General features: G+C 45.0%; 2 protein-coding genes across 7 annotated transcripts in view; one reads left to right on the plus strand and one right to left on the minus strand.

Moving 5' to 3' along the window:
- Positions 1–19,730, plus strand: part of SLC31A1 (solute carrier family 31 member 1) — a 23,655-nt gene extending 3,925 nt beyond the window's left edge. For 2 of the 6 annotated variants that reach the window (XM_042835881.1, XM_042835884.1), the window contains 4 exons: positions 12,783–12,935; positions 15,050–15,122; positions 15,515–15,683; positions 16,290–19,730. In XM_042835881.1, coding sequence (XP_042691815.1) covers positions 12,828–12,935; positions 15,050–15,122; positions 15,515–15,683; positions 16,290–16,491 — 552 coding nt within the window. In that variant the 5' untranslated portion in view covers positions 12,783–12,827 and the 3' untranslated portion in view covers positions 16,492–19,730. Of the gene's footprint in view, positions 1–656; positions 763–1,057; positions 1,134–8,316; positions 8,379–12,782; positions 12,936–15,049; positions 15,123–15,514; positions 15,684–16,289 lie in introns of those variants that run through there. The other 4 variants (XM_042835882.1, XM_042835885.1, XM_042835883.1 and 1 more) reach the window with 4 other exon arrangements.
- Positions 19,731–20,693: 963 nt separating this feature from the next.
- On the minus strand, positions 20,694–21,189 carry CDC26 (cell division cycle 26). Its single transcript, XM_042835851.1, has 2 exons — positions 21,066–21,189; positions 20,694–20,978 (listed from the first exon to the last, which is right to left on the minus strand). The coding sequence occupies exons 1-2, from the start codon at positions 21,144–21,146 to the stop codon at positions 20,805–20,807; spliced, it is 255 nt and encodes an 84-aa protein (XP_042691785.1). The 5' UTR covers positions 21,147–21,189; the 3' UTR covers positions 20,694–20,804.
- Positions 21,190–21,252: the final 63 nt, after the last annotated feature.

Raw genomic sequence — 21,252 nt, forward strand, 5'->3', positions numbered from 1 at the left:
ATGAAATGAAATGAAATGAAATGAAATGAAATGAAATGAAATGAAATGAAATGAAATGAAACTTTGTTGTGCTCTGTTGTACTGTCCAAAAACAAGCAAAACACTGATTTCTTGGACAGAGAAATTAAAATTTGAAATGTGTTGTGTGCAGTGTGTTTAAAAGTCATCTCTGCATCATGCTGAATCAATCTAGTAAGGCCAGGGAGTTCTAAAATCTCCATGAATCTTTGCAAAGGTCTTTACCTGTTCCATGGAGCTTTATGTGAGCATCCCAGCCCTTCCTTTGGTCCTGACATAGTTGGCCTCTGTCTTCTGCAGGCTGCATAGGCCAAGCAGTAAATATTTATTTTGAGTCATATGAAATCTTTGGCTGTAACAATAGGAATTGTCAATATTTTGTGAGGATGGTTTCAGCCATGGTAGAATGTAGCCAAAGTCCCTGCTGCTTCAGTGCTCATCCCTGTTCTGAATACGTAGGAAAGGCTTAATAGAAATATTTTCCAATGAGTAGATTACAAGTGGTAGATCTGGTTCGAAATAGGTTACAAGTTGGGCAATAAATGGGCTTAAAGAGGAGTAAAAGTGATCACGGTTAAATCTGAGCAGTAGTTAATGATTAGCCTTTGATATAGATAATGATATTCATTCTGCTTGTCAGCATTATCTCAAAGTTTAGAAACTTTGGTCTGTCTCAGGATTGTAGCCTGTTTGGAGAAGTCTGCTCGCCTGGAGACAGTAGATGGAAAATCTGTCTCTGGAATAGTAAGTACTTAGACTTTATTTTTTTTAAGTTCTGAATCATTTCTGCTTTGGATTAGCGTCTCTCTGGCAGTCCAAGAGCTTGAAAGCTAGATGAAAAAGGCAGTGTTTAAGGCTTTTTTCCAGCATGGTTTATTGTCACGCAGAGCTGGGGTCAAACATCTGTTGATGGCTATCCATACCCTAGAGGTAATCTTGTCAGAAGAGTGTAATGAGACCAAGACTACTTCACTCTTCCAGAGGCAAGTTCCTTCCCAGAGAATGGCTTCATTCCGTTTCCTGTTTCTTGATATTGCAGGAGATCTCTCTTACTGAGGTGAAAACAACTGAACATAGGATTGTGTTTTTGCCTCTTCCAAAGTGAACACATAGAGGTAGGCTGTTCTATGGACTATGGCTATGAATTTGTCCTCTGAACTCTTACAGGTATTGGCATGACTGTGTGCCACATGTGCCATACTCTTGCTGTTATCTGAGATCAGAGAGCAAAAGTAGAAAAGTGCCTCTGGAGATACGTGTTTTAGCCTTTAATCATCTGCTGAAACACAGATTGACGTCCTGGACTTAACTCAAAACACTGCAGAATGGATTTTGCTGATGATGACTTATATTCTACCTTGCATTTTGCTCAGAAACAGCTTTAGGCTTCTTAAACTGGTATTACAAACAATCGAGGCACAAGAGAATTTGTTTCTTTGTTCTTTTGTTTTATGGCATAGGTGGTGATGCAGAGTTAAGTGAACAGGCATGCACTGTACTCCTGTAAATAGGGAGAACAGTGTTTTTCTAAAAGTCCCTTTTGCAAACCATTAAGCCATTAGTGAAAAGCCCACATTTAAAAGGTGACTGTGACATGCCTGGCTTGGAAATCCAAGTGTGTTCCCATGTGAGCTGACATCAACAGTGCAGCAAAGCCTGGCACAGCCCAGAACAGACAGCTCCAGGGAAGGAGGGTGGTTGAGCGGCCGCCCTGTAGTGCTGTGTCTGCACATGGGCCCATACCTGTTTGTAAATGAACAGCCACTGTGAGAAGAAAGGGAGGAGAAATTCAAGTGAAATGTGCTCCTGGGATTTTTGTTCAAGGAAGCTCTCATGTGTGGTAGAAGCTGATGCATGATGAAGGTGTTGCTCTGTGATGAGCGTGTGACATTACTGGAGATGGAGGAGCGTGTATGAATTGCTTAGATCAATATGTTTCATATCATACGTGTGGAATGGATTCCAAAATTGGATTAACAGAGATTTTTGGATGGTGGTTTTCTTTTCCAGATCTAAAACATACCTGAAGGCCAGTTTAGAACTCGTGTGACTGTTGTTTTTTCCTGGGCTAATTTAGGATACAATGGTGAAAAGCAGCCAAAGGAGAAAAAAGCTTATTTTCTATATGGGCACATTTGTGCCTGTGGCTTAGTTGATCCATTAAATTAAAACTGTCTTTGTTACCACAGCTCATTAGACATTGCCTGAATTCACTGGAGGGAAGATTTCTCTGCCAAAGGACTCCCAGAGTGAAATGTTCAACAAAGGGAGCTTTTTAGTTACGCTACAGATCTGGATCCAGGTCCGTAAATGATGGCTTTTGCTCTCCAGAGTACACAGCAGCTCCACATCATCTCTACAAGAACAGACAGGTCCTTCACACGTACAGGACATCAAACTACATGTAGCTGTTGTGCTTAGTTGGCAGTAAGGTGCTGACCAGGCAACCTGCTCTTGCTGAGCCTGCTCGATCAGTGAAGTTAGACTGGGTGATCTCAGGAGGTCTCCTAGACCTCAGCAGTTCTGTTACCAAAATTGCTAACTACAAATTCTCCAGATACAACATTAGGAACAGTAAGGCCAAGCAGAAGAAGGTCTGTCAGTCTTCTGAGTCGTGTTGATGGCTCTCCTTTATGTCGCTGTTTTATTTTTTTCTCTCTCTGCATTAGTTCCATCTCCATGAAACAGTTATTTATGATCTCACTGGATAGCATCTGTGGTTTTTTGCCTGTATGAAAGGCCAGCTAAAGCTCTTTTAGGGCATGTTGAGTCACACTGCATTTTTGCAACTGTAGAAAATGTTGTTTGCTTGAGAATGTGTTGTTGGCTCCTAGTTTAATTCTGTGTCTCCGAAGATTGCTTTTCAGTCTTGCAGGATTTAAGGCCAGAAGGTGCCATTTGAGCCAACTCTGGTCAGAGCTGTTTATGGTATTTATACAGATGTGGCCCTTCTCACTTTATCAAGCTACACAGCAGTGGTTTATCAGATATCGTCTTGGAAGTATCTTGTCTATTGTTCCATGTAGATGGATTGCCTCTGCGTGTGGCCACTGAATGGTCACAAACAAAAATATTACTCCCTACCCTCTCAGCAAGGACACCTTTTCTGCATGAGGCAAGCTGTCCTATCAGTACTGCAGGTGGCTTGAACCTGCAGGAATGTGTTTGCTGAATTCATGAGCATGGTGGAGAAAGTCATGCACAAAAGTGCTTTTGATTTGTTGGTTGTCTTTTTCAGACTGAAATTTTGCCTTCATTATGTATATATGTAAAAAGTCTGTTGTAGGTAGAAGAATCTGTGCTTGATGAGGACATATAAAATAGGAGGAGAAGTTGAATATGAGCTTCTTCAGAGATGGAGATTTTCTGAGGAAGCAGAAGTTGCCCAATATCTCCTTTAGGATAAACTTTCAAATACAGATGTTGTTTTTTTTTTAAGATTAAAAAGATTTTTGGAGTGTATTGCAAGGCTCAGGGCTCTGCAGTGCTTCAGTTCCTCAGCACGGGAGAAGCAGCAGGATGTGTTCCATCTCAGTGGTCACCACTCCTGCACTCAGTTGTGTAACATCACTGCCGAGCATAAGGAAGTATCTATTTATTCACGAAGTTACGTAATCTTGGAAAATGCAGGTCACAAAGAACTTCTTTTCTATCCTTTCCACCTCTTCCCAGTTACTGCCTCGTTTCTTTCTGCTGAGAGCAAGGAGGCTACGCTGCTCTCTTCAGCTGACAAAGAAGCACTATGAAATTATTAGCAAAGGAGTCCTGACTGAACATTGTACACAGTAAGATTGTGCTGGGCTGTTCTGGCATCCCAGCAAGTCCTGTTGGACCATTGGGATTGAAGCCATCCTGCCTTATCTCTGCTTAAATACAGCACAGTTGCTGGGGGCAGGTAAGGTCCTCAGGTTTCTGTTCCAGGGTGCTGAGTACTAGGTATGCTGAGAGCTGAGGACCAATTACTGCACTCCTGCTCCGTGCCCTTGATAATCGCAGGAGAAGAGATGGAGCTGTGATAAAGCAACCTGCCAGACTGCAAGCTCAGGGTAATTGCTTCAGAAATCTTAGACATGCAGTGCTGAAGAGGTTCTTCTCTAGATGCCTCCTGGAACTGCCTTTGATGGAAACTTGTTAGCACTAGCTCTGCATTCATGCTGCTGTTCACTGTAAGGAGTTTTGATGTCTGACATGCTTTTCTGAGAGCCCTTTTATAAAGAAGTGGTATCGTAGCATCCTCTGTCAGTTTTTAGCATTTCCAATCCTGTAAGCGCATCCAGATGAGCGACGGAGCTATTGTATGGCATCTCCTTTACTTTGGGAGCTGTGCTCCTCAGGCCTGGTGTCTTCTGAGGTGCCTCAATTCTGCTCTTCCAACAAACGTCCGTTCTCTTTGGGTGGCAGGAAGCAGGAGACAGCTGCCTCATCCAGCTGGATGGGAAGGAAAGGAAGCAGCAGTGCAGAGTAGCAAGTACATGATATGAAAGGTCAGTGATGGAAGAAAGACAGAAATGAAAACAAGCAGGGGGGAAATACTGCAAATACAAAAGGGAAGAAGCTGTTTGTGGTGAGTGCAGAAATCCTCAGCGTGCTGCAGACCTTCAGAGCAAGCTTTGGCACCTGGTTGGCATGTGGGTCTCCTTGACTTGTGAGAGGAGCTCACTGGAGTTGAGTGCTCCTCTATCTAAGCTGCAACAGGAATGTGAGCAAAGAAGAAGGTTTTGTTGTGCTCAGAGATGGGCAGATCTGAGTGTTGAAGAGATCCTGCTTGCCTTTTAATTAGTAGCACCTTTGTCACTGTTCAGATACACTCTCCACTGATGTAGCATCTCACCTTCTCTGAATACTGAGGCATTTGTTGGCGTACATTAGCAGTGAAACAACAGTGTGTGGCTGACATGTCTGTTCTGGTCTGCTTCTGGTCAGCAGGAGGGTGGCTGTGGGCCAGGAGAGCTATGTTTGTTTCCTGAGCTGCACGTTTGATTTGCTTAGCTTGTAATTGTCAAAGCAGGCCATGGTTGGAATGTGCTCAGTTCCTTAAAAAAGTCCCAGTGGGACTCCAGGTTAATTTAACATCCCTCAGGTTAAAAGTATTTGTGTTTTATCAGGGAGATAATATGATAAAACAGGTAATATGACCTCAGGGAGGTTGTAGCTGGTGTATTAGAACACTCTGTTCAGTACATGTTTTTAACACCTGTTTCTCCAAAACATGTTCAGTATATCCTTCATGGCTGTCCTTTGTGTGAATAAGAACCATGCATGCATGTGTCATCAGCCATCATCAGCCCCTGACAGCTTTCAGTATCTGTCCATCACCCAAAAATAACTCCCTCAGGCCAACCTTTTGTGGCAGATGTGCGCTCAGCAGCATCTGCAAAACCAGCACCTGTGGACAAGGCAAGTACTGAGGTGTATTTTGCAAGCCTGTATATCCTATGGTGTTCACAGGAGCTGCCAAATCCAATTCTAGTGGCTCTTTTAGTGGCACATCCTTTGCTTTTGTATTTGTAGTGCCAGAACTGGGCTCTGCTTGCAGCGGCATGACAGTGGTCAAGTCAGATGTACTCAGTGCTGTATTGTGTGCCCAGAAGCCAGTGGCACAACTTCAAAAACATTTTCACTTCCAGCACAGTGTGCTGGAGAGACTGTGTTGTTCCCTTAGGTCCTGCAGAAGGAAAGGCAGCTTGGGAAGCAGGTGGAGGTGGTGAATCCCCATGGTGTAGTGGGGATTTAATTTAAGTAATCTTAATTTAAGTAATCTTAACTGCCCTATTGGTGAGGGTTGAGAGGTGGCCAACACCAGCAAAGGAAATGTGGTTTGGGACCCTTTGTGAGGACCACGTTTGGGTGCTGACGTGAAGTTTCTGTATATTACAGGTGCTTGAGCCTGGGCAGTAAATGTCAGGCTTTCCTTATGGAAGTGAGGTTGCAGCTAGGAGAATGTTAGACTTTCCAGTTTTGCCACACTCCTTATGAGCATCCATTGTTTATAGCTTTTCCATCTCTTGTAGTTTCAGCGTAGCTGGGCAAGAGGTTTGTCTGGAGAGGAGTCCCTCTGTTATTCAGCCTCCCCAGCTCAACATTATTTTCTCCATCTGTAAGATCTCTTGCCAGCATTTAGTAGCTTTTCCTCCACTATTGTTGGTTTTATAGCTGCAATTTTGCTATGCAGAGTTGTTTCTGCAGCCTTCCACTTCATTGGGCCCGTTAGTAATGACATGGGCTGGCATGATATTCTGCTTCACAAAGTTCAGTGCATTGTGCTGTAAAGAACAGTCTGTCCTGAGATTTTTTTTCTTTTTCGTGTTCAAAGATGCAGAGATTCCCTGGGGAGGCTACATAAGCTGGAAGATTAGGAATGACCTCCTAAGCAGATCAAGCAGTCTTTAACAGAAGGTGCCCAGACAAGTTTGCTATGAAAATAAACTCCCTGCGAGGGACATGGCTGTAGCTATGTTAGGTGGAAGAGCTTTGTCCCCTCCTCCAGTGTCAGGGATCATGCTGGGTGAATGCAGTCCATTTTAACCTTAGTTGTGTATCTGAGTCTTGCTTTGGTTCAGTACAAAAGGACTCACACTGATATTTTTGTCAGCTTATGTTAGTCTTCATTAAAAGTTGACTAATGGATGTAACTGCTGTGAGCTACCAAACGTTGTGCAACTCCTGTGTGAGGCAGCATCTCAGATGGAATCTGTGCTCTGAAGTTGGACTGCCAGTTTTTGCTACATGCAGGAGTGTGAAGTGATAATTTCTTGAGGAGGGTGTAGTCTGTTTCTTGGGAAAAAACCATCCTTAAAACGGGAAGGACAAGTATATATTGGTACAAGTGCAGCTTGTGGGGAGAAAAACATAAGGAGTTGGGAAGTAAAATCCAAAGAAACAGTGGCAGCCAGGAGCCCTGAAGGGCTGGGCTGTGCAGCTCAAATGAAGTGTGAGAAAACAGAAACAGCGAAATGACTCCATTTGGCATGGCTCTTTTGGGATCTTTGTCAAGACCCATGGGCACCCCTAAAGCTCCCCAAGCACTGAGGAAGTTGCCCGTACTTGCAGAGTATTGCCCCCAGCCCTGGGATCTGGCCTTCTGCAAAGAGCCTCAGCTTATCTCTCACCCTCAGACCTCCTAGTGTGGGCAGCATAGGCTTTGTTCACCCTCAGGTCAGAGTTCGTTGGCGTGCTCTTAAGAAAAGGACATCTCTTAGCCTGGACAAAAAGTCAGTCTTATGCATGATTTAGGAATGATAGTGATTCTGAGATGCTGTGTGATCTATTTTGTACCATCAGCATCCCTGGCTGGGCAGCAGTAGTTCCAGCCTGGGGCCTTTGATGGAGGTGATGAGAGGATTAATTCTTGCATATGGCTTTCTCCCGTTATGCCACTTGTGTTGTGTGTAATAGCTGCCAAGACCCGGTCCCCACGTGCTACTCATTTGACTGCATCTCCTGGTAACATCCTCACTGCCTGCAACCCCGCTGTGCTTCACATTCTTCTTTTGAGGATGAACACAGCGTGCTGCTGGTGATGTTTGCCCACCATATCCTGCACTCAAGCCAGACATCCTTCAGAGTCTTCTTCCTTTTAGATCTTCTAAAGCTTACAGGGGGAACGTGCCCTCTGCCTCTGTGTCTGTAAGGCACAGTGTATTCTAAAGAGCAATCTTTAAAGCGTGCCCATACAGCTTGGCACAGGAGGGCTCTGGCTGGTGTTGCTGAATTCCTTTGTAGTACCAACAGGTTGAATTTGTGTGTTCCTCAGGTGTGCCTCTGAGCAGCTCTGAAGTGAAGCCTGAGATCCTGAAGGAGGAGCAGTAGGTCCACAAATTAGGAAAGGAAGTGGTTCAAGTTGTCCAGGTTGCCAGGAAATGGAATTGACTGCAAGCAGTGCTTAGGTCTTACGACAAGCTTGGGCCATTCAGTGAAGGCCACGGGCAGAGCCAGGGAGCGGTGCTGTAGCGTCTGCAGATGCTCTGCTTCCCCTCCCACCTCTGCTTACTGCACTGGGGGGAAAGAAAAAATTGGGCTTGAGGCTGTGAGCTCAGAGCTAGGGTAACTCAACTAGTCTGCCAGCCGGACTGCTGTGAGTAGAGCACTGATAACTTTGGGCTGCTTTTTCCATTACTTATGTCTTTCATAAGTAGCATTCCTTTGTGTCGTGCAGGACTGGGCACTACGTGATGTGCAAGCAAGAGATCTTTGCCTTTCCAACTTGCTGCTTTTAATATTCTTCCCTTGGATTTCTCTAGAGTGTTTTCATTTTAATTGTCAGTATAGCTTACCAGATATTTTTCACTTCTTGTTCAGAAGGAGAGAAGGACCCCCTGGCCCACTTCTCACTATTGGAAACACTGTTGGAGATACGTTAGGTAAGAATCACTCCAGCAGAGGAGCAGCAGGAATCCGGAGGCTTCTACGCAGAGCCAGCTGATCGGCAGGGCTGTCCTGTGTGCTGCTGCTGCAGGGAGCCCCTGCAGCCAGCACTCTGCTGAACAACTCACTGGTGAGAGGGAAGCTGGAGAGGTGTTATTTGGAGATTCAAGTCCTCTTGGGCAAAGCCAGTGGAATTAGTTTTATTTCTTCCTTTTTCAGAACTGGCGTGGGAAGGAGAGGGCACTGCTTTGAAGGGAAGAGTTTGCTGCTGTAGTGAGCAAAATTCATCTATGTATTCATCTAGGGCTCCATCGTTAATCCTATTAGACTTCTGCTTTGGAAAGTGGCTTCGTTCCTTTTGAATCTTACTCTAAGGAAGCTCTGTGTGTTGAGTTTCAGGCTGAGCTGGCTTGTAAAGCTTTCTGGGAGCTTGGCAGACCCTTCCCATGGTCTGTCCTGTTTCTGCATGTCTTGTGTTTCTTATTAAAAGCTGCATCACCTTTGGGTAGCTGGAAGGCAGTTTACCGTGGAAAAATATGACTTGATGATTATACTAAAATTTGGCAGAATTCTGGATTAACTCCAGAGCAAAGCCACAGTAGGTTGGGAACCTATCATAGTGTATATAATGGCAGTTGTCTTATGGCTGAGACCTGCTTCAGAAGGCGGCTTTATGTTTGGCATCTCATCAGGTCCAGCTTTTTTACCCTGTTTCTGTTGTGTACTGGCACAAGATCCCTATCTTTCCTTCATTTCTGCATTCCCTGAAGCTGCTACCGTGGCTTCCCTGTGTGCATGAAACTGGAGAAATGTTTGCAATGGGTGAAAGTTAGTTCTGATGCTGAACCTGAGCTGATAGTTTGTTATTGCTAGATCCTGCTCCTGTCTGCAGAATTCTCCTAAATCATACTGGTTTGCTGAGCTGTGAAGGTGGCATTGCAGTTGGGGGTACGAATCTCAGCCTATGTGCTGAGGTCTACCAGCTCAAAGCAGCACAAGTCCTGCACAGAGCTCTGGGTTTGGCTGTTTTCCCTGAGAACTGGAGGGGTCACAAAATGGAGGCTGTGGCTTCTCTGGTCTGAGACAACAGCGCCCAGAGGGAAAGAAATCCCGGGAAGAATTTCCTCATTCTTTTGCCCTGTCCCACCCTGTTTGTTCTCTTATGCAGTAGATTACTGCAAAGTGAAAAGAAATCTTTGTGTGCGAGTGTCCCTGGTTACAGTGCAGCACCGAGGCAGGTGTACCATATGGTCTGCACCCTTCAGGTGTGCAAACACTGAGAAATGCTGGAGCCTGGTGCAGCCTCTGTCTGATCCAGGTCCCCTGGCCAGGGTGCTCAGGAGCCCGCCCCAGTGCCTCTTTCCTTCTGTGCAAACATGAAACAGGCAGCAGTCGAGAGATCAAGTCATCTATTCAGACAAAAATACCTAATGCTGAAATGTTGAGTTTGCACAAGACTTAAACCTATTTAGAGAATTTGCTGCAATAGAAACTTGCATGTTTGTGGGTTTTTTTTTTTCTTCCCAGTTCTGGAGTCGACTTGGTAAAAAATGGTGACTTTGTTTCATGGCCAGCACAGCTCCTGTCAGTCAGCTCCTCTCTGCTAAAGCAAACCAGAGCTTTGTAACTTGAAATATTTGCCTTTAATCTGTTCTTCCTGCTGTCCCAGATACTGTTTTTTACCCCAAGATACAGTTAGAGACCTGCCAGACTGTAACTCACTGGGTTACTCCACTGGACATGATTTAGTTTTAAACATAGTTTTTGTCCTGTTATCAGAACAGGTAGCAGAAAAAAATGGCTGCAGTGTCTCGGGGTAGGTTATTTTCTCTTACATTACTTAATTCCCATGCTTTTCAGTATCTCACAACGTGTCTTTCAGTGGTAGGTAACTGCAGCAGGGAGATGGATTTGGTGTCAGAGCCCCAGTATGGAAAGTTGCTATGCTGGTGAGCATCAAGCATAGCCTTTCTAAGCTGTACAGGACCCTGCCCAGCCACATGTGAATGCTGCCCTTGTTGGTAAGGCTAGTATTCTGTAAATATTTAGAGAAGGCACATGTTGTTTTTCCTTTTCTGAAGACCAGTGACAGTAAATTAGGAAAAACTGGGCAGAAACCAACCACAAAGGGAGTTTTTAGCCTGGTAAGAAATAGCTTCTGTGGAACCTGTGGAGTTGGAAAGAAGCGTAACATTCTGAAATGAATGAATAGTAAAACTGGACTGTAGTCATCAGTGAGAGCGTGTAACAGCCAAAGCAGAAGCTGTGGGTCAGTCAACTGAAAGAAGAGGGAAGAGAGATTTGGGCCAGAGGAGAGGGGAAGTTCTTGGTTTACTTCATTCCTCTCATGGGACTTATCTTTGATCTCACAGTTTAAACCATGTTGGCTGCTCTTCCTTCTCTGCTGCAGAAGATGTTTTGAAGCCTGTGTATCTTGGCAGATGATTCTTTTTCCAGCTGTTTGTATTTTGGAACTTCAGTTCTAGCTCTTGAGCATTTGGTCTCAGAAAAAAAAATGGGATCTTAAAAGCTTTGCTATGTGAAATTTGTGCTGTTTGCTCTGGTGTCCTTAGGTAATGCTTATCTATGTCAGGTGAGCTGTTTATTGCATTAGTCTATTTTTTTTCTTTTTTTTTTTCCTCCTCCTGAACATTTTTCTGGGCTGTTTTTCTGGTCTTAATGTCTAAGTAGAGATTAGAGATGATAATAGGTACAAGATGTTAGCAGAAGTATGGACAGGGAATACATTCTGCTTTTAGGCAGGACCAATAGACTATGAGGTAACTTTCCAAGCAAGTTGTTGTGAAGGAGCCTGATGCAGTAAGAGATATGCTGCAAACTTTATCTGCACAGAGATGCAGAAAATACCTGAGCCACCTATTGTGGATACAGCTAATACTAGCTGACTTGAATGCAAACAGGTGCCTAATTCCATTCTTCAATGCTAGTGTTTGCAAGGAGTGTTAGTTCTTTCTCTTGCTTCCTGCACTGTTAACATAGCTTCCTTGTTCTCCTCAAATCTTCAGCTTCTCTCATGGCTCTTTAATTCCAAAGCCTTCGGAGGCCACCTCCTGTCCCTTCTGCTCTGCAGGGACACGTCAACTGTCCTGAGTCCCCAGCGATTCCTACACAGATCTGTTGTAAGGTCACTGTCACAGACTGAACCAGTTCCACTGGCAGCTCCTTGCTGTTTGGGTTTTTCGTTTGCTAGCACTGCTTTCAGTTTGGAAACCTTTTCTAGAGTTTCACTTTGTATTCTCAGTCTGAACCTATCTGTTCAAATACCCAGTATCTTTTAGTTATGATGCTCTTTTCTCTGCAGAGATCATTTCTCTAGAAGGACTAGAGTCCATCTTATCTCTCTCCTCTTTTTTTTTTGTTTTTGTTTAATAACAACTTAATCAGACAATGTATCTGTACTTTATGATTTCATTTGATTTTACCTGTGATCTGTGCTGGGAGGGCACATGGAGTTCCAGACAGGGTCCAGTACAGCAGTGTCAGTACTTACCTTCAGTGATGTCTGACCTGCACTTTCTGTCACTATGATGAATGTGCTGTTTCAGGACTGACTGGTATTCCCACATTGTTTTTCCTGTTGCTGTTTCTACCTGAAGAACTTTCACTTCACACCAAGAATCATTACAGGTTATCCATCCCAGGTTGTGCTGGGGTGCAGACTGAGAAGCCATGGGCACCTCTTGGCGTGCTTTTATTTTTGATGTAGTGTGTCCAGATGTACCTGATTTGCAGTAACCTGATAAGGGATTTAGACTGTCAGCCTTCTGAGTGTTTCTCTCATTGTGTGTAATGTGATTAGAGGGGAGATGTGACAAAGTAAAGCTCATGGAAATGCAATTGGATTGCCTCTGGCTGTTGCAGACCTGTAGGTCTTGTACCACCTAACATAATTTCTTTGTTAAACATGTTCCCAATAAAAGGCATAACTGTCAATTAAGAGAAATACTGTAACCTGATCCTTTAGTATATGCAATTTAAAATGGTACTTGAGATATTTTTTGCCATTTGCACGACTGCAATTGAGAAGAGACAGGGTTTTTTTCTTCTGACAGATAAGAAATGTTCCTTTGTGCTGAGCACTTGTCCCCTTGTGCTACCTCAATCACATTAGGCTGTTTTTCTGGCAAGAATGTTTAGCAGCACAGTGCTGTAAAGCTGCAAGGGACACACCTCCTTTATATTGTCCTGCTTGCTTTGCTGTATGTTCTCTAGCTGGAGTCCAGGACCAAGGGGGTGCTCCAGACATTTATTCCTAGGCAGTAGTTCTTAGGCAATATCTTGATGGCTTAGAGTATTTTCTCTTTCCATAGCAGCAAAGAAACCATACTCTGCTTAGACAAGTGTTGCTTCCTATTAGATTTTTCCCCTTTGTTTTTCAGGGTCCCATTTTTCGACGTGCCTTTTTGAATGCCTCTGCAATAAAGATGTCTCACCACATGATGAACAGCTCCACGTTGCCGACCACACATCCTGAACATCACCATTCCACAGCGTCTCCGGGAGGTGGTCATGGATCTGGGATGATGATGATGGTAAGTGGTTAGTCAGCATTAACCTCAAGCTTTTACTTGTTTGTGGTTCAGGGTAACTTGTCTTGCTATTCAGAATTGGGAATTTAACTTAGCTGTGAAAAGCATGAATCAATCCAGTTAAACACAAGCCCTGTTGTGGTTCTTTGATGGTGAAGGAGTGGTAGGAAGTGCTGTGCAACATGAGATGTATTTCAGAACTGGGATCCTACGACAAAACGCTCTTCAGCGAAAACCTTTCTAGCAGCCAGTCTGGGATCTGCTCTCTAGCAAACTAAACCAGCAGAACAAAGCAAACATTTTCCTGCAAGAAAAGGAGATGGACGGAGTTTGCCTGGGCTATTAGTAAAAGCCTTAACCAGCACTGAGAGGAATGCACGTTGTTGTAATGGATTGTGTTGACCTGCAGGCAAAAAAAACTCCCTGCCCTTTTTCTCCTGAACTGTAGCACCTGCTGGGCTTGTGGAGCAAAGTGCTTCAGGGCTCTCTGCCACATTGGCATTAAGGGTGTGTTGGTCCTGAGTCCTGCTGCTCTAGCTGACTTTGATTTAAGCAAGTTCAGACTTGTGAATGCTGGCATTACTAAAGCTTTGCAGAGATGCTGGAGTTCCCATGGAGGTGACTGTAGGATCTGTGCCAATGAAAAAGTTCTAGGTACTTTTTCAACTATCTCTCTTTTTAAAATATCTTTGGAGTGAGTCTGAGATTATTAAAGCATGGCTTAAGCTCCAAAGGGAGGGGAGAGAGTGTGCATTTCAACTTAAAAAGAGAACATGCTCCAAAATATACTTTGTAAACCTTCATTTGAAGTTTGCTTGCCAGTCGTATGTCCCAAAGAGAAGCACTGTTGCTTCTTCTATTGCAAGCATATCATAGGAAGAGAGGAAAGGATTAGAGCATCCTTCCTCTTTGTGAGCGTGGTCCTGTGCAGAGTCCAGTAGTGCTGGAGGGACTTGCATCATCACTGGTGGCTCCTCTGGAAGAGTCTCAAGAGCTCCTCAAGAAGCTCACCACGCAGTCTCACAGCTACGTACTGGCATTCTTCAGTCTGTTAACTTCTGAGCAGTTCTTTACAAGTGTTAGGTGTGTATCTTCAATGGATAATTGCTGGACCCTGACTGCAACTGAAAAGTCTGATCAAGCACATAAGATTTTGAGTTGACATTGCTCATAAAATGGAGAGGGAAGGAAGTAAATAGGTGCAGCATCCTAAATCATCGAATGGACACATTAATGTTTGCATATTTCCATTCCTCACTGGCACCGAGTCACAAGCTGCGCTTCAGCTGCGCTGTTTGTGCACCTGGGCTGTCACACTTTTTTGTGAGCTTTTTTCTTTTCATGAAAAATATTTAAGTGATTAAAGAAATGGTTGTTTTATAGTCACTTCTGCACTGGGGTGATGAATGTCTGTTGTCCTCAAGACGTGCTGAGCTGCAGTGTATTTACCCAGATGGGAAGATTATATGGACTGTGGCTGACCTGGGATTGCATCCCCCCTTCTCACAGTATTCTCTGGCTGGGTTCAGGAATTCTTATTTTCACCCAGGGGTGGCTCTGATCCCGCTTTTTATGTTTTTTACTAATTACTGTCCCTTTATTTAGGCCTCTCCTTCTCCCATAGGGTGTTGAGGGTTTCCATGGAGAGATGATAGTCTGCTGGCACAGTGCAGGAACAGGCCAGCAGTGAGCTGTCCAAGCCCTTATCTGTGTGAGCTTATGTGAAGCTGCTGGAGAACTGCTCTGTACGCCAGCCAGTGAGAAGTCGTGGAAAGGCAAGGTTGAGCTCCACAATGACATTCCCAACTCCTGAATACTGCTGTGCTGGGGAGAAAATGAGCTTAAAAAGCAAAGAGAAGGCTCTTTTCTATAGCAGTTACCTTGGAGGAACATGCCTACTGCCCAGGGCACTACCTAAAAGAGCTTCCCACTAGAACTAGAAACTGCAGTGTCTTCAGCCATTCCTGTGCTGTGTCTGTTCTTCAAGTCAGTCTTGAGACCAGCTGAAATGATTTAAATTCTTGTCATAGCAGCAATAACCTTTGCTGTATTTTTGTGAGCTCCATCTCAGCATGAGCTATTCAGGCTCATCTGTATGTTCTTTGTGTCTTGGGCAGGCGATGACTTTCCACTTCAGCTACGAGAATGTGCCCTTGCTGTTTTCTGGTCTTACAATCAATACTCCTGGAGGTTAGTGACACTGCTTTGTCCGTTCCAAATAAAATAATTGCAATTACATTTGAATGTTGCTGGAATTACCTTGTTATGTGAAAAATATCCACACGTGCTGCAACAAATCTGTTCTAAATGGTACGGGTTGGGGGAAAAAAAGGAAGGTGTTTTAAGTAGTTCCAGAGTTTGACTTGTCTTCCTAGCTGAAGTGGTTCTAGTTTCAATTAATGGGTGAAATTCCAGTTAGTGTGTGGGTTAAACTCACTTTTCCCATCTGCATGTGTATGCCTGGTGCCCAGCTATGAACTGCAGTGTGGCATGGTTGTTGAATCACATGGTGTCTTTTCTGACATATTCCGAAGCAAACCTCTTCTGTTGCACAGATAGAATAACACTTCCTCTTTTGTCAGAAATGGCTGGTGCTTTTGTGGCCGTCTTCTTCCTAGCCATGTTCTATGAAGGCCTTAAGATTGCCCGGGAGTGTCTGCTCCGCAAATCCCAGGTCAGCATTCGCTACAACTCCATGCCAGTGCCAGGTCCCAATGGCACCATCCTGATGGAGACGCACAAAACTGTTGGGTAAGAATCTAGCTTCCTCCTAAGACAAATCTCTTCAGCACCTGAGAAGGGAAAAAACTGGGACAGAACAAACTTTATGCTCTCTGCAAAGTAAATTACATTCAGGCTTGGATGTTGCTTGAACTGCTTGGCTGCCCAGGATGGAGGACAAAACAGGGAAAGCGGCAAGGAGCCAGATGAGCTTTTAAAGAATACATTTTGGGGAGCTCCCAGGAACAGAATTTGGGTGTTATCACTAGTGACGGGCAGAAAATACTTACAATTCTCCTGTTGACAGCATCTACTCAGGAAAAAACAAAACAAAAAAAACCCACTCTGCTTATTTATGAAGGGAAAGATAAACTTTAGAAGTTTTGTTTCTCAGCTAAAAGTTTTGTCATCACAGTGAATGCTGAATTTCCCTTACTGTTGATAAGCTTTGTGGAGAAAAACACAGTTACAAGTGAAAAATGCATGTTGCAACTTGTCCAGACTGCTTTATCTTCTCTGCCATTTCACACCCACCTTGGCATCTCATTAGCCCAAGAGCTAAGTTTTCTCATAAGGAATTTGCATTCTGTGTCTCATGAATGGATGCTCACTGTTCTTTGGGTTTTGTGTTCTCAGGCAGCAGATGCTGAGCTTCCCTCACCTCCTACAGACTGTACTACACATCATTCAAGTCGTGGTCAGTTACTTTCTTATGCTGATCTTCATGACGTACAACGGATACCTCTGCATAGCTGTGGCAGCAGGGGCAGGGATGGGTTATTTCTTCTTCAGTTGGAAAAAGGCAGTTGTTGTGGATATCACTGAGCACTGCCATTAATACTGGAACTGCCCAGAAGCTCCTCCATCCCACTGCTCTCTTAAAATGCAGCCATCATGAAGACTGGATCATCCTAAGCTGAAAGAAAAGACATAACAAACGTCTGCTGGAGTTCACCACAGGTTCCTAGCTGGGGTGCAGGGATGTGAGAAACTGGGATATGCAAGACCCCCATGCTGCACGTGGGCAGCTCAGGAGTCCCACATTAGCTGTCCTTGGCTAGGATTTGCTTTAGTCTCAGATTATGCCATGGCAGAAATGTAGAGTTTATTCTTTTTTTTTTTTTCTTTTTTTTTAAAAAAAGAAACATTTTATTCTAAATTGTAAATGCTTGTCTGTGAGGATTTTATGAACAATAGTTAAAAATGGGCATCACCAATGGAGCCAATGTGTGCAAATGGCTATTTTGTAGCCTAGTTTAATATTACATATTAATAATATAATAATATATAATATTAGTTTAATATGTACACAGTGCCAGTGGAGATCTCCCTGCCATTGTGGCTTTTGGGGCCAATGACACCTTCTAACACAGAGGTTTGCAGAGGAAGACGTGCTGCTCATCAGACACACTCAGGTCTGTTCCAGCGAGTGAGAACTTGGACAGAAGTATGTGAGCCCTGTGCTCTGGGGGGTCGAGATGAGTCTGTCCTCCAAGCCCACCACAGTATGAATGTTGCTAGATTTCAGATGCATTTTACTCAGTGGTTTTACTCAGCTTCAAGTGCTAACATTTCAGTTTGGCTGCTTTCACATCTGAATCGTTGCAATGTATGGGGTAGGTGCAGGACAAAAATTGCATATTTACAGGGCAAGAAGATTTTAAATAGACCAATGAACCTGTATTAACTTCAGGTTCGGTTGCACCTGGATGTGTCTAGAGCTAGACTTCTAGCTTACTAATACTAATTCTGTAAATGAAGCAAGAGATAAATATTAATTTAATTACACTAAAAGCTAAAATGTCATAACAGGGTGTTTCTTGAGTAAAATGAGTGAAATAAAATAACTGTGTTCCTGTAAGAGAGAAATTTGGGGAAGAAAGAAACATTGGGACTACAGCAGTCCTTTGTTAATTCAGTTAATTTGGAGTTGCTCGGGCTGATTTTAAAAAAAATTAATGTCAAAAGTAAATGACTCCTTAGTAATCATGCTGTGACTTTGTTAGCTCGGAGGTGCAAGAGTTGACAGTACCAATGGTGGGCACTTGTAGTAGCACAGTCAAGAACTTTCCGTTCAGGCTGTGAGCTTTATACACATTTCACAGGCAAACCAGGGTAACTTTCTGGATGGATGAGGCCCAGAAATTGCTTTGGGAGCAGTTTTGTTTTAGCACTTAGTTGTTAAACTGCTCGTGTTGCAGAAAGTTAGAGTACAGTGCAAAGCAGAAGACTCTTCTGTCCAGGATTCCCAATTTCTGCCTGTAAATGGCAGAAAAGGGGGATACTGGTATTTTTTAGATGGCTAAGGCAAAACAGGCACCACTTGGACTGATAACTAGGATGTGCCATGTGAGAACAGGAAATCCTTTTAAGTGTCTGGGCACGCGCAGTAGCAGTTCTTTTCTCTGAAGGTGCTACTAGTCACACTGTTAACAGCAGCAGAGTAAGGAAAGCTGACCTTTGTGAAGAGGGGTTTAGGCTCCTTTAGCCTGTGTGCCTTATGCAGCCAGGCCCAGCCTTCTGTCTGTGCTGCTCCTGCTGCCACCAGTGGAGCCTAATTTCTTTGCAAGGCAGCAGGAAATCTGTGGCTGCTGCTGCTGGGCATCCTGCTCAGTTCTTGAATTGCACCACCTCAAGTTAGCCTTCCTGTGGGTGGCCCCAGGCATTTAATTGTCTGCCTTGTTTTCTTTGGGCAGTGCAAATACTGAACAAAGGAGAAGAATTAAAAGCAAGCTCAGCTTTATAGTTTCTTTCTGTAGCAAATTTGCATCTGATTGAAAGAAGCTTTCACAGAAAAGTTCTGGACACCTCCTGACAAATAGGAAAAGCTCTTCCAGATCTCTGGAGGGAGTTATGTATAGAGCAGGCCACAGAAGGACATAGGTAGACCATAGGATGCTCTTTTTTCTGCATCTGTCACAAAGGAAAAAACTGAGTCTCTAAGCAATCCTATTTCTCTGTGAGAGTGGAATACAGGCTCTTCAATCTCAGTGTGTGAGCTGCGAGGACATCTTAGTGCCTGTGAGTGAAACACAGCAGGGTGTTGGAGTTGGCTGTGTTCTGAAAGAGGGAGAGACCTGTCCTGTAGAGACCTCATCTCTGGTTTGAGTTCAGAGCTGATGTTCTCAGCACCAGTCTGTGGTTTTCCTTGAACAAGCTGTTGCTGTTGCAGGGATGTGTGACTGTAGTGTGTCATGTACCTCTTCCTATATCATTCTCTAAAATAAAACTTATGCTTGACTTGATCTTGCTATCAGTGAAGCTTTTTAGCCACCTTTCCTTTTGCATTCAAGTGTCCAGACTTGAATTCTCTGATTATTCCAATCAGAGAAGGATAAATTGGGGACTATGCAATAGCTGTGGCTTTTACAATAGAAGTTCAATTCTGCTAGCTTTTCTGCATCATTGTACATGCATCCTCCCTTGAAATCATCTCTCTCTTGATGAGTAACTGTTGACAATCCAGAAAAGCCATGTACCTCCCTGCACCCCAGCCTCCCTCAGGCCCACCAGATGCCACCAGCTGCTCTGTTGGCCCAGCCTGCTGTTTGCTTCCCCAAACTGAGCAAAACCTGGCCACCCTGATGATGACTTGCACTGACTGCGTTTGATGCAGTCCTGGCCTTTATGCTGGCTGTATTTAAAGCTGTCCTGTTGTTAACACTAAACTTGTGTTGAGTGGTGCTTGGAGGGAGATGAGGACTCTAATGATTATTAGAACCGAGTAAATTCTATTTGTATGCCAATATATGTAGCATGCTTAGAATGTGATTCCCATGTCTGTCTCTGCGTGCACCCTGATGTTTTGTCCTGACACGCTGTGCCTCTGGATTACCAGCTTGGAAGAAATGCACAGGGTATCCAGGCTGTGTTCATCTGTGGGCTTCTGTTGTTTTTCTCCCAGTGCCTTCTCAGTTGATCTGGAGCTAGTCCCAACAGATCCAAAAGGATGGATAGTTTTGTTTACAGTGGTCTGTCACTTTTGATTTTACTCTTGCTCTTTGTGAAGGTAACTTGTCTAGTAACATATCAAAGATCTCCTGTATATAATTAACTAATAAAATAGATTGCATTTTATCGATGTGTGTTTTAGAATCAATCATTAATGCAGAGACTGCAGCTACAGTGAGGGCCAGAATCATTCAGTGATCCACAAGTGTCTGCTTTGCTGACAAAAGACCCAGCAGCCACAGAACTGACATGGGCTGCTCCTGCTGCTTTTCTCTGGCATGACTCCCCTGTGCCTGTACTAACTGTGCAAGTGAGCAGCAGTGGCTGAGCATCCATCATCCTGTGGCTGCAGATCATAGGAACAGCACCCCCTGAGCATCTGGTCATCAGCAGGAAGCTCTGAAGCTGCTAGTATGGGAGCGTGTGAGGTAGCTGAGACAGTCCAGGTAAACTTGGCATAGCGTGAGGAAAGTAGAGCTGGAAAGGGGAATTAGTGCTCTCCATATCTGCTGCGTGGATCTGAGGGAGTGGTGAAAGGGTGTGAGCTTGAGAGAGCTGTGCAAATGAGCCTACCTGCTGAGTGCTAGTGTTTGTACACCAAGGAATTGCATAACAGTGTAATACGGTGTTATTATGGATCATTCTCACCCATACGTGAGACATGAAGCACTGGGCTGATTTTTCTTCCCCCATGCAACCGAAGGAGACCCAGGGCCTTTGTTCCTCCACTCGAGGCATGCTAGAAATGCTGATCAGCAGAGCAGTCCCTGATCATTCAGTGCAGCGTTAAGCTCTGCTTTAGTCCCGATCGCGACGTTCCAGTTTAAGGAACAGTTTGAAGAGTTTGAAGTTTCGCGTTTCCCCACCCTGACCGGAAATGTGGTGCACCACAACAGCAGGATTGTGCTGTCAGCTCAGCCAGCAGCTGTGGGGCGCTGCTGCTCTCCTGTCCCTTCTCAGCGCTGTGACAGCTGGGAAGCGGCTGCACTGCGCTCCTCGGATATACAGCTCGGACGAGACGCGGGCGGCTCCTTCCACAGCCTTACCAGGCGGAGCAGCATCCGGAAAAAAACTTCCTGTGCTCGCTTCTAAAAAAGAACGCATTTATTTAAAACAGCACAGCCGCCCCAGGGCTCTCACAGGTGGTAAGGAGGACGGGGGAGGGCGGACCGCCCGGGGCGGCACAGCGCCGCGGCCCCGTCAGAACTCGAAGGTACCGAAATGCGCGGCGCGGACGCCGGCCTTGGGCTGGGGCTTGTAGCCGATACGGTCGTTGATGATCTGCTCCCGGCTCTTGTGCTCGCTGCCTAGCGCGATGCCCGCCGCCTCCTCGCCGGTCGCCACCTCCGCCTCCTCCCGCTGCTTCTTGCGGCTCTGCGGAGCGGAGGGACCGCGTCAAGGCACGGCGCGTGCTAGGCCGGGCCCGCCCAGGCCGGCCGCCCCCACGGGCCCCGCGCGCACCTCCAGGTCCTTCCGGACGCCTTCGAACTCCTCGATGTCATCCAACTTCAGCTCCAGCCGCGTCGGCTTCCGCCGCAGCATCACTCCCGCCGCCGTCGATCTCCCGGCCTGCCCCGCGCGGTGCCCCGCCCCTTCCGATCTGTCTCGTACATCCAGCGTCTTCCGGTCTACCCCATCTTGTCCCCCC

Source organism: Centrocercus urophasianus, unplaced genomic scaffold, assembly GCF_019232065.1.
Source record: "Centrocercus urophasianus isolate 14NV4802_14NV808 unplaced genomic scaffold, USGS_Curo_1.0 seq_55, whole genome shotgun sequence".
Classification (NCBI taxonomy): domain Eukaryota; kingdom Metazoa; phylum Chordata; class Aves; order Galliformes; family Phasianidae; genus Centrocercus; species Centrocercus urophasianus.

Coding starts and splice junctions, on each gene's coding strand:
- CDC26 (XM_042835851.1), bottom strand. CDS start 21,146: ATGCTGCGGCGGAAGCCGACGCGGCTGGAGCTGAAGTTGGATGACATC. Junction 20,979..21,065: donor GCGTCCGGAAGGACCTGGAG/GTGCGCGCGGGG, acceptor TCCGCTCCGCAG/AGCCGCAAGAAGCAGCGGGA.